Genomic DNA, 12,872 nt, shown 5'->3' on the forward strand with positions numbered 1-12,872 from the left:
TTTATCAATCTGTAATAAAAGACGTGAGGAAATTCTGTCTTTTTTAAAGACAAAAATTTTTGAGGCGAAATACCCAAAAAGAAGTTTGTAAAAACTAAAATAATAATCATGATTTATTTAGGTGGTTAGTTTAATTAACGTTCTAACTTAAGAATCCATCGGATTATTTCAGTTTATAGAAATACTGAGTATCAACATCTTAAGAGCCGAATACAGGGTCAAATTTGGGTCTTCCGGAAGCCCAAAATTTTCTACTAAAAATTCGTTGTCCTTACATATTGAGTGTGTGTTGAATTGTGATTTGAATTAAATTGACTCCAAAAGATGGGCAAGAATCTTCGCTCTCATCAGATGTTTATTTTATTACTACCACACAAACTGTAATCATGCTTGACCGTGCCGAAACCATATAAAATACATTTAGCCCTCTAACTATACAGGGTGTATAGTTTGAGGAAAGATTGTTTTTATCACCAAGTTTGTCAAAAAATTGAGACAATTTTTGATATATTTTGTAAATGTTAGGTCAGTTAATTGTTTGAGACCCGTTGGAGTGAAATAATTTAAATTTGAAAAATTCATATGTCCGAGTGTTATTTTTTAAGTACTCCGGACTGGAAATGGCTGTTGCTTCGTTTTCGTTTAACCTCCATAAATTTGGAACTCCGCGAAATGTTATATATTTAGAGAAAAAAGGTAAACGATAGGCAAATACCAATCAGATAAGCAAAATGTAGTCAATACTTACACAATAAACAACAGTGATATCTGCGCAAAACACCAACTATGTAAAGGCTAAGTCCAGTGGTGTAGTTTCTACTCAGCACAGAATTTTTATTATGTAGTTGAATTTCAACTTCGGGTAGTTCCTACAAATCAATTAGACGAAATTACTTCAATAAACGACGAAACATAATATAGGTAATATGTGGTAAGTTGGTTAGACGATTTGAAGATACGGTTTCCGTAATATCGTTAAATTGGACCTTTTCTTTGGCAAAATTAAAAGTTCTCGAAATATTTTATATTGTAAAAATCTTTTAAACATCTGAAATTGGACACTTCTGAATGGAAACTCTTCTATATATAGCAGTGATTTTTTGAAAAAATTAAAGACGAAATCCATATGTCAATATCCCTAGCATATATAGAGTTTCATTTGAGGTAAGCAAATACTTTCCGAGTTATTAACAAAAAATATATATTTTTATATGGGACACCCTGTACATTTTATCATATTTAACTCATAATCATATTTAGCGTGAAATTATATTTCCAAAAACATAGCACATTCTATGTTTTACTCCACTGTTCAATGAAATATAAAGGTTTAATTATAATTTTTTTCTTTGTGTGCGTCCCCAGGGTTGGCTTCAAATTTAAAGATTCAGAGATTTACACGTATGTCTTACAGAAGTTTACAAATTACGCATTACAAACTATTCTAAATTAACTCTGTAACTTTTCAATGAAATCGGCAATATTTAATGTTTTAGAACAATTTAATTTGCTTGCTTAACTTAAAAACCACTGCGTGTTTAAAAGATGCTTTGCAATTAATAATAGAATTGCTTGAGAGAGACATGTATGGTTTCTGCGTAAATAAAACTTTGAAAATATCACCTTTAAAATTTGAATGCAGACATCTATGAGCCCATAAATATTCAATGCTAACTCCATCAAATCAAACAAAAATGCGACGTGTTCCTGTACTGGTAAATAGTTTGAATTTCCAGTCGCAAATGAGTTGAGCATTTCGACAACTGTAACGCTGCACTGCCATGTGACAACGTGCTGATCAAAATAGCTCAAACTTTGACATTTTTGGGTAGTTGCCTCAAAATTAAATTCGTTCCTGGAATGTTTCTTCACCTAATAAATTAAAATAAATGTGAAAATTAACTACCTACTTCGAATACCTCAATTGTCTTGTTAATTGATTGAACTATCTGGAGAGAATGAGACCTTCACAGATTCAAATAGGCCAAAGGTTGGGTATAAAATACAATGTCAGGCAACTGATAATACTTAACATACTGACTAATGCCCCTTAAAATAGTGTCTTCGAAATACATTTTTATTTTTTCCTTCCTTTTCCAGTTCGTAAGGGACGGACCCCAGTTTGTACACTTCAGTGCTCATATTTTTTTCCACCCTGTATAATACTGACACAAAAAAACCATTTTTCGATACCTACCTTGTAAGTTGAGCTAAATAACATTTCCGAAAAAATATAGTTTCAATCAAGAAAGTGTATTGTTTGTGGCTGATTGACATTATTGTCAATTATTCCTTTTCCTATTTATGAACTTGATATTTGTTAAAATTAATTAGTTAGTATCGCAAAAGTATAAAAACAATATTTTTTAAATAACTGGATCTGCCGAGAAAGACTTGTGACTTAAATCCCTATTTTCACGGCTTAAACCCATGGCACTTTTATCTCTGAGGACACCTGAACATTACGTTTGTCCACTGCGGTTAAAACTTGGGTTTAAAAAAATGAATTGCAGAAAATTTGAAAAATTTGAAAAATTTGAAAAAAATGCAAATATTGCTGCAGGACTTGATAGACCATTAAGTGGCACATTTGACTAATTAAGGTACGAGATCTGGGGCTAGCAGATGAAGCAATAAGCCAGTGGAGACTGAAAAAACATAATTCAAAAAAGAGAAGCCGATTATAACTAGAAGATGATAAAATTAAGCTAAAATGTAAATTTTGAATAATTATTGAATTCAGGACCTTTAAAGGACATTTTAAAATAGTTAGTTTTTATCATCGCCCGGAAGTTGAGCAACAGATTCATTTTTAAGTGATTTCTTCGTGGTGGTTTTTTGTTTAGTCAATATTTTCAAAAAAAAACAGATTTAATTCGGATATTAATTTTAGTTTTGGCGTTGTGCGTCTGCACCTGAATGATCACTGGAGCTGAATGAAATTCAGACAAATTTAAAAAAATATGGTTAATTTCTGTCAATATCAAACGTATAAATAGAGTAAAAGTGAAATACAGCCATTTCTGAATTAATCAAAATTGAAGTATGTACCTTTCCGCCTTCGGCTACATCAACGCTGAACTTTTTTGAGAATAATTTACATATTTCCTTCGACATTTTCTTCACTGTATGTCGTGCCTCATCTCTAATTTTTCCTACTCCATAAAGCAACACATGCCTCTGGTTACAATCATGTTGACAAAATGGATCATCCTGGCTTAGCGGAAAATGTGTTGTGTATAGAAAGTGACGGGAAGCTTTAATCTAAAAAAATATCTAGTTAGCTGCAAGAAAATTATTAAGAATCCTGATTGCATTTTTCATAATATTTGCCTCAAAATGTGTGAAATTATACCTTGTTATCTCCATGTCCGTTCTCTATAGGAACATGGCCTATGTTTGGAACATGTGGATGATGTCCATGATCATGTTCTTTAGGGCTATCGGGTATATCCATAGAATTCTGCTGGTCTTCTTTTATGTTCTGTAGTATCTTATCCAAATCATTGTCAACATCAGCATCATCATAATCCATATGCTAAAAACGACATTTTTTGACGCTGCAAAAAAACGTTTTAGTTGAATTTCAATACCTCAATTTTACTGTGGTGATGGTTAGACATGTTATCTGAATTATCCTCATGTCCAATCAGATCACCTCTGGCTATAAGTGTACACATGTATGCATCATGGGAAAATACGTCTCTCCTTATCAGCTCAGCAAATAAGTGCACTAAATTGGAGAAAGCTGTTTTTTTCTATAAAAAAAAATGAAATATTGTGTTGATTCAAAAAACATTTCCAACAACTATCCTTTTACTACTACTTTAAGTATTGAAAAAAAATTTTCTTAGAAGATTTATATCATGACCTATTCATTGCCATTTCTTAAGTAGTTTTATTATTGACCAAATATCGCTTTCTCCATTTTGTCTGTTATTTCTATCCCATTGAAACGCAAGGGCACATTTTGACTGATTAAGGCATGCGATCTGGAGCTAGCAGATAAAGCATTAAGCCAGAGGAGATTGAAAAAATGTTACTAGAAGATAATAAAATTAAGCCCCTAATAACATAATTTTGAACAATTCGTGAAATGAGAACTTTTAAAGGCCATTTTTATGAGTTGAAATTTCGGACTTGAGCAATAGATTCATTTTTAAGTTATTTCTTCGCGGTATTTTTGTTGTCACTATTTTTAGAAAAACAAAACTACTTTGGTTATTAATTTTAGTTTGGGCGTTGTTCATTAATCACTGCGGCTGAACGAAATTCAGACAAATAAAAAATTAAAATTAAACTAGCGTTTTTCGTTTAGTTGCTATTGACTTTCGTTAAGGTTGAAACGTGAAATTTATCTTAGGAAATAGTGTCATGCGAACAAGCAATTTCTACAAAAATGTCAACAATAAACAAACTGAAATCGAACTGCCAATCAAGAGCAGAGCAATGAATCATGGAAAGGGCGAACAAGCAGATTATTATATAATCATGTTTATTCTGTAGTTCGGTGATTTTTTTCGTAAAGATGTATGAATATCCAGTTTGCTACCGGCAGTGTCGTGTGAATCGCGTTGTTAGAAATGTTCTGTGAAATATAGAATCATTGTGGCCCTTATCCTACCTGATAACTGTCGGATTAAAGTTTTCTATTTGATGCCGATTTTCATTGTGTGTAGTTTGAACTTTTTGCGGATTAATGGGTAGAAAATGGAAGATTAGACGGAAGGGCATAAGAAATGTGTTAATACCTGAACGGAGTCATCAGGACTTGGTAGTGGGGCGTCAATATCCAAAAATTTCATCAACAATGACTGAAACATAGGAGGACCTCCTGGTACTGAACCGCAGCTTTCTTTATCATCTCCTGGAATCGCATCGTGATTTTCTGACGGATTTGAATCCGATTGTCTCCTATCTAGAAGTATATAGAAAGTATAGAAATTAACGAACCAGAAACATAGGATACCTTTCAATAAACAATTAACATTATTATACTTTTTTTGTCAAAACCGCTTTGTTGGGTGTTTTGCATAAAAAATGTTGCTCTTTTGCACAAAAATTTCCAATGAGTAAATAAATTAATGTATCTGTATCAACAGATATCTAAGAAAGTGTATATTCATAAAAAGTCAAACAAGGCCACATGGATGAAAATGTGTAAATTTGTTTCGATTTTTGGTTTTTTTTACAAATTTTCGTATTTTTTTTAAATACATAAATAAAATTGCTGTGCAGTAATTATTACGCAAAAAAATTGTTAGGTTGTTAAAATTGATTGAACAATTAAGATATTTATTCATACGGGCAAGAATAGTTTGACCAGGGCCAAACACCCAATACTCAGGACCAAATACAGGGTAAACACCCTGTGTATTAGTCATTGATTAGGACTGGTTATATCTTATAGTTCTTGGTAACTTTTCGATAAAGAAATGGTTTTTTAGTTAAAGATTTTTTGATCCAAAATACCCAACAAAACGGATTTGCAAAATTGAATCGTTACCTAATAATGCAGCAACAGCTAATGCTCTATGTTCGCCAGTTCTTTCTGGAGACACAGCCCATTCGCAGAGTAATTTTACAATTGAATTTTCTTGATCGCCAGATCCACTAAATACCTGAAATTAAATTTTCATTCAGTAATGCATAGTCAAGACGTTTTCGATGGATTGAAATCTCATTGTAATACGAAACTGCTTGGGGCTATGTTTTGAGTCAAAATATAAAGTTTTCTTATATACGACAGAATATTAACTTTTTAAAATATTTACTTAAAAAAATTACACAAAAACTTCAATCTTTGGGAAATCATTTGTGAAAAACGACATTGCCGCCAAAAGGAATCCTTCACATCGTACGAGCTCTTCCAGACGATCTTGAAAATCTCACGGGTTAAATTAACTTTAAACACATGGAAAATGGGTGGGCATTCTGTTCTGTCTTTTTTTCTGCAACTTTTTAGTTAACATATCTCTACAAGGAAAATCCAGTGTCGTTAAATCCGGGCTACAGGACGGCCAATTAATAACCCCTGCCTTTGAAATTACGCTATGCTGAAAAAGTTTCCACTGCAAGCAAATGAAGGGATTTTAATTTAGTTTATCTCATATTGCATGTATTTTTAAATTTTCTTTCAATAGCGCATCAACTGTTCAAAAGGTATGCGCAAAAAACGATTTTTCGCACTTTCTTTGAGTTTTTAAAAAATGTTCCACAACCGTAAAAGAGGAGGATGTTTCACTCGATCCTGTTAGTTTTGCAGATCGAAGTGGCTTCTTGAGAATTATTATCACACCAATATCAACAGTGAGCAGGTGAAAACGTGCGTGCCCGTCGATAATGTGAAAATCTTGAAACAGATCGGAAAACTTCGTTTTTTTTTTCGTTTTTCCATCTGTGTCATGAAAAAGTGAAAAAAAAAGAGTGAAAAAAATGAAATTTCTTTATTCGAGTCCTAATTACTGCTGCCGATTGAGCTTCATGTACCATAAGCCGCGATACGCCAAAAAAAACTTCAGTGCAGGTCCCAAGTAACTTTCACTCGTGTATAGGCTTTTGCGCAAAAAACACGGTCTTTTCCCGTAAAACAATCCATTCCAACTGATTTTCAGAACAATGAGCTTCGTCACGAGCACACGGCGTTAAAAACTATTGGATTTAAATGCCCTCAATTCTTGCATTGAACAATCCCCACAATCACCCCCTATGTAAATAAAATGATTACCTTAGAATATAGCGTATCCAAAGAGTTCGTTGAATCCATTTTATCAAACCGATGTCTATCTAGAGCATCCAATGCCGCTAATACTCTAGTGGTCACTGTTCCTAAAAATTAACATTAACAAACTGGTATCGTCAATATGTATATAATAATTATTATAGCTTACCAGCAGAACTAGTTTGAAACTTATCGGTGCACCATTTACCGTCAGCTCTCTTGCTTCTATCTCTGATGGCAGCCTCCGCTTGCTTGATTTGTTTTAAATATGAATTTGTGTCACATCTAGCCGGCAACGGTAACAATGATGGTGCTATTCCAAACAAAAATTATCGAGTTGACAGAGCATAAAGTTTAAAATGGTTTTATTAAAAATGTATGTACATAGTGAAAAAATACTAACATATAGGCAAGGTATCTAAAGGAGATCCATGCCATTGAGTTCCAAATCCTGTAGGACACCAAACCAGAGCAGTTGGACATTCTAAGATAATTGTATGCACCACGGTGCTAAGTTCAACAACTAAAAATGTAACAAACAGATAAAGATTCAGAATTAAAAAAGGTAGATTCTCTGAAAAATGCAACGCCTGGCATCCCATGAGAGACGGATTTAAAAAGTTCTTATTTTATATCCATACGGTTTTTAGCTAAGTTTTAGTGTTGAAATCCAAAAAAAACATTGCTTTCCTTATACTTAGTCGGAAAGCTAATAATGTGTACTTCATGTCTCCCTCCCAAAAAGATCAAGACTGAAGGTAGTTAAGAAAGTTGCTTCAGTACAATGGAAATCGTAAATGCTACCAAATAAGTTAAGTTTGCACACATTTCAACAAGCCCGATTAATAAAATGTCGCTTTCTAGACTTTGATACGAATCTTGATCTCACATATTTGGAACAAATCTAATGGTGCGAATTCCAATTATTTTCAGCGTTACTATCAGAACGGTACCAAAACCGACTAGACTATCTCATTCATACCATATTTACCCATTAAGATTGATAGTTTCGTTTTCAAGAAACAATCAACACCTTATTTAATTGCTTTTTCAGTAAATAAAAAAAAACAGTAATCACTACCATCTTAAAAACAATAAACAAAATTATTAAATTCTACAAAATGTCAACGATTGCTTAGAAGACTTTTCATATCTTGACACTTCTGGAAATTTTAAGAAACTAAGTCACCTTTTGTATTTAAGTTCCTTTAAAATGGGTCACTAGCTCATAAAGCTAGTGGCAAGTACTTGAATACCAAGGGTGTGGGATATAGAAAACAAATTATATTGTGTGGCTTAAATATCTTCTGTTATTTGAATTAATTTAGCGAGAGGACAAAGGTTGGAGCTGAATTTGCAATTTGTCCAGATTAGCAAACGCCTAATTTTAACCGAGAAATTTGAATGTAAAGGTACAAAAAGTTTTAAATTCTTTAACCGTAAAGTACATTGCATGGCAAGTTCTTCACCCATAGATTACCAATGTCTCTATGATGTTGACAATTTTGGTACTCGGCTAAATTGCTTTGCAAGGGATTGACTGGAAGGGTCTCCTTTTTGAGGTCCTTCTCTCCTTCCTTTGGCTCAGTTTTAATTTCGCCGGGTGGCGAAGTGATTAGACTTGGTTCAGCCACGCTATTCATCATCACGTTAAGTTTCTTAGCACAAAAATGACAAAGTCGACGAGAAAGAAGTTCAGATTGAACAAATTCATCTAAAACCAAATATTCTAAAACAATGAACAAAGAGCAATTTAAAGTATTCCTACTAACCCAAATATTGCAGTGTTAAAGGTAACAGTAATCTTAACAATCCATCATCTAGTGACGGATTTTTCGGCTTTTCATGTTTTTCTAGAAGTTCGATAATCCATGTAAGTACATCTTGTCTGTCAATTAAACCTTCCTCGTACATATATTTTAGTAATCGACAACAATAGGTCCAGAATCGCAAAGCTAATTTTTGCTCTGTTTCATTATTGGCCAATGCAGCTAGTGGAGCATTTGTAGGAGGCTTTTCAGTCTGACAGTAATACTCTTGCAGTTTCGGAATTTGATCTTTTAAAAATTTCAGAAGAGTACTGGTCCATTCTGAAAAATTTAATATATCTTGTTAAAAAAATTGGCAACTCTTTCGTAGATTATAAATATTTTATTGTTATTGCATTAACACATGTTGAAACTGACGAGCTTTTCGTGATGTTAGGCGGTCACGGACAACAATTTCTTCGAGAAATATTATTACTTAATGTATCAGTCGGATTCATCGCACGTAAGTTCGCATATCACATAAAATATTAGTTCAATGCTCGGCCGAAAATGACATGTTTTAGACTAAATATGTTCGCGATTTCAAAAGTCCAGACGCCCCCTGCTGGTTAAAATTATAACTACAAGTTAAGTAGTAATTTGACACTTTTGTTGACATTGGTGTTTATTAATATCTGGTTGTAATTTGTTTTGTTCTAATCAACTTTTACAAGCTTTTAATGAAATAGAAACAGATCGAAAAGTGTTTAAGTATTGTTACTGTTATTGTACTGTTATGTTATAAATGTCATCAACTCCACAAAATACCTAAACTCTAAAGTCTGACAAGTCGCAACTGTCACTGGACAATGAGTAATTTGACGTTTCGCAGCGCCACCATCGGTAGTTGAACTCGTTAATGATCGAACCTTACCTGTGGTTGGATCTGACATTTGTCTCTTCTTAATCTTGGCTTCAGACACAGCAACTGTGTAAGCAGAACTCAACTTTATAAACCATGCGGCCCTCATCATAGGTACTTGATATTCAGTCAATGTCATAAATATCTCCTCCTTCTTGTTAAAGTTTGGCGCCCTTTTTGATAAAATCATTAAAGGCTTGTTCCCTGCCAGATCCTTAAACCATGCTTCTATATGATTTTTTGTTCGAATCGTTGCAGGCCAAAAGTTATCTTTCGGATTGATTTGCTGTCGCTTTCGACCTGAATCAGGCATAGCACTTAACTCTTCCTTGCGGTTGATAATTGCATTAAAATATGACCCAACCTATTAAAAAAATACAAATTAAGCAATCTCGGATATCGGAGGAGCCACGGCGGTACGGCAACACTGACAAGCGGGATAATAACGGGAGTGGCAACATCGGGGCTCGTTTATAGCTTTATAGTTGGGACATTAGATGGCGCGGTGGTACTTCCGGGCAATGGCTGGACGTTATCCAGGGATGATTGATTGATAATCAGTAGGGATTGATAGGTTTGATGGAGTTCGTCCAAGGCGTTTATCAAATCGCAAAACAAACGTCAAAACGTGACAATTTCAAAAATGGCATGCCTTGCCATCAGATTTCAAATATGAAGTTGATGCTTTTTATTTTTGGCTATTCTTTTTTATTATAACTTCTGATTCGTGGTATGTTTTTCATTCGAATAAAAAATGTTGTTATAAAAAACGAATTTTCGCCCTCGTATCGAAACAACTATTTGATCATCGCGTCTGATAGAAAATCGGCGGTTTTTGATTCATTCGAATAAAAATATTTTTACAATATTAATATAACGCCTTAAATACAATAAACAGTATTGTGAATTCAGCACAATTGTGTCGATAACTGGTGCCGATATATTTTCAACCACGTTGGGCGCGATAAAAAAGATAATATTGCTAGGATTGAATTAAACCAGTTCTTTGTAATTGTGTTGCTTTTTCTACTATCTTATTTAAACTAGGTAGGTATTGTCTATTGTAATTATTCTTCATTATCATCCATAAGTAAGTAGCTTAGACTTATTAGGCTTATTGTATTTTTGCTCCAGTTTATACGTGTGGTCGTTTGCTCTAGATACATAAAATGTTAGCTCTTACAACTAATTTCTAGATACCTATTATTGATGATCAAAAATAAAAAAGCCTGATTGCTATGAATTTCCACTCACGGCGGACAAAACAGCTTTGAAATAGTAAGATTATTAATCATTGATAACAATAGTTACCTTACTAGCAGTAACATTGCAATTTTTGGCTGTTCCAAATTCATCATTCAGATGGGTCATTGTGGGGAAACCAAGTTTAACATTAACACTTGTTAACTCATCTTCTTTCTGCTTGGGTTCTTGAGGATATACATCCGGAGGACCGATTCTAGGCTTCTTCAAAGGTCTTTTTTCATAAAGCAAGTTGCAGTTAAACATGTTGAAACCGGGTCTTAGATTAATAACAACAAAAAAACCGTGCTCACATCAATACTTTTGATAGCTTTAGAAAAGCCTGAATGACTTCGTAAACATTAAAAATCAATTACTATCAGGGTGCTGGAGAATTTGAATACTACCGAATTTCACTGGAAAAAGTTGTTTACAATTTACATCTCAATACACACACATAAGATGCCAAATTATTAGCGCCAGTCAAACTCATGTCAAGCTGCATGTTGTCATGTATCAGTCATTGCACGTTAACCTATTGAGTAGAGTAAAGAAGAGTGAATTATTATGTAGAGTTGGCAACGCACAGTAAATGAATTGTAGTTCGGGGTCTAGTAAGACGTCTTACGGAGGTCACGTGTAGTTCATAAATGGGGCGCTCGTCTTTATCTAAGAACTCGTCTTTATCTATGATGGGGCGTTGTGAATCTAAATGGACCATTCAGTTTACAATTAAACTCATTTGAATTAAATTTTTGTTGGAATACTGAAAATAACATATTTTTGATACTTTTCACAAGAGATCAGGCCTTGGCCAGCTCCGTTAAAAATATGCTCATCTTGTAGATAATATTTTTATTACCAAATTTTTTTAGCGAAAATGCGGGTTTTGACCACCTTTCATTCAATGAAATTCACTATAAGTCATAAGGTAACAAAACTGTTATTGCATTATATCGTCGCTGTCTGTCCACGATCAATGTCACGATGCTACAGGTCGAAAAATTTAGCACATTTGCCAAATTAGCATTTTCTTTTGACTTGATTTTTTCTTAGATAATTTTGTTTAATAATGGACATTATTTATAGTCACGGGTAACACTAGAGATAAGAGAGAAACAAGACCATAGATAAAGGACAAGTACTATTCTTTGAATGGTTACACCACTTTACTCTGTGTCTACTACTGTGTACTTCTATAGTATTCGCGAGTTCAAAAGTCCAGACGCCTCCTGGTGGCTAAAATTATAACTACAAGTTAAATAGTAATTTGACACTTGTTTAGTTGACATTAATGTCACATTGATATTTACATCTGATTTTGAGTTGTTCTGTACTAATCATCTTTTGGGAGTTTTTAAATAAATAGAAACAGATCGAAAAGTATTGTTTTATGTTATAGATATCATCGACTCATGTCATCAACTCATCAATAAACAAGTTTTAACTGTCATTCGACAACGAGTAATTTGACGTTTCGCAGCGCCACCATCGGTAGTTGATGTTCGATATTTGCTCACCGATATTAGACAAACAGCAATACAGGAGCCCAATTCTCGAAACTGGGAACGGCGACCGCATGAGAAAGAAGGGCGTGGTTCTCTCGTGAAGCGAATATTAGTTTTCTTGAACGCGATCGAGTGATCCCATCACGCAACGTCAGTAGAACAAGCTTCTCTTGCCAAATCTCGCGGGAACGGATCATTCACCGGTTTTATAACCACACACTACACAGATTTTGCCGTAGGTACCCGGTTTGAAAAGTGGTGTGATTTCGGTTCGAACTCGAAATAATGAATTTCATAAATAAAACTTTACAGTGTTTATAAAATAAAGAGCAATTTAAGAGATTTTCTAACAGAGAGTAGAGCGAGCTTGTATGGAATGGTTCTCAACAATCTTCAAGGTAAGTTTTTGTGTTTCGAATCGTGTCTTGTAGTAGAAACTATTTTAGTATTACCGAATTAACTTGTAGATGCAGAGAAACAAGAAGAAAATCCTCCACGACAATTTCAACAACCCATGAACGCTATGGAAATAAATGAAATCAAGTTCGTCAAGCTTTTTAGGCTGAATAAGCAACTGGTGCTCCAATTGATAGAAAAGTTGACGGCCTATCTTCAAGCAGTATAGAAATATATCTGAAAACAATATAAAAATAGTAATTGAGAAACCAGTTCAACAATAAATAGATTTAATTGATCATTATAAGAATAAATGAATGAATACAGACAAATGT

At 33.8% G+C, this 12,872-nt stretch overlaps 1 protein-coding gene and 1 long non-coding RNA gene across 3 annotated transcripts in view; one reads left to right on the forward strand and one right to left on the reverse strand.

Moving 5' to 3' along the window:
- LOC109539042 (mediator of RNA polymerase II transcription subunit 12) overlaps positions 1 to 11,144 on the reverse strand; it is a 27,750-nt gene extending 16,606 nt beyond the window's left edge. For both annotated transcript variants that reach the window (XM_048664642.1, XM_048664641.1), the window contains exons 1-14: positions 10,703 to 11,144; positions 9,404 to 9,755; positions 8,494 to 8,811; positions 8,202 to 8,435; positions 7,125 to 7,244; positions 6,891 to 7,034; positions 6,728 to 6,828; positions 5,507 to 5,621; positions 4,752 to 4,918; positions 3,594 to 3,758; positions 3,356 to 3,538; positions 3,052 to 3,264; positions 1,624 to 1,872; positions 749 to 869 (exon numbers count right to left, since the gene is read on the reverse strand). In XM_048664642.1, the coding sequence (XP_048520599.1) occupies positions 749 to 869; positions 1,624 to 1,872; positions 3,052 to 3,264; positions 3,356 to 3,538; positions 3,594 to 3,758; positions 4,752 to 4,918; positions 5,507 to 5,621; positions 6,728 to 6,828; positions 6,891 to 7,034; positions 7,125 to 7,244; positions 8,202 to 8,435; positions 8,494 to 8,811; positions 9,404 to 9,755; positions 10,703 to 10,900 (2,680 nt within the window). In that variant the 5' untranslated portion in view covers positions 10,901 to 11,144. The remainder of the gene's footprint in view (positions 1 to 748; positions 870 to 1,623; positions 1,873 to 3,051; positions 3,265 to 3,355; positions 3,539 to 3,593; positions 3,759 to 4,751; positions 4,919 to 5,506; positions 5,622 to 6,727; positions 6,829 to 6,890; positions 7,035 to 7,124; positions 7,245 to 8,201; positions 8,436 to 8,493; positions 8,812 to 9,403; positions 9,756 to 10,702) is intronic.
- A 1,105-nt stretch (positions 11,145 to 12,249) lies between these two features.
- On the forward strand, positions 12,250 to 12,869 carry LOC125503824. Its single transcript, XR_007281084.1, has 2 exons — positions 12,250 to 12,539; positions 12,609 to 12,869. It is a non-coding gene; the product is annotated as an uncharacterized LOC125503824 (long non-coding RNA).
- The last annotated feature ends 3 nt before the right edge of the window (positions 12,870 to 12,872 follow it).

The sequence above is a fragment of the Dendroctonus ponderosae genome, unplaced genomic scaffold (assembly GCF_020466585.1).
Source record: "Dendroctonus ponderosae isolate FM_Combo_2020 unplaced genomic scaffold, Dpon_F_20191213v2 Dpon_F_20191213_3, whole genome shotgun sequence".
NCBI lineage: Eukaryota > Metazoa > Arthropoda > Insecta > Coleoptera > Curculionidae > Dendroctonus > Dendroctonus ponderosae.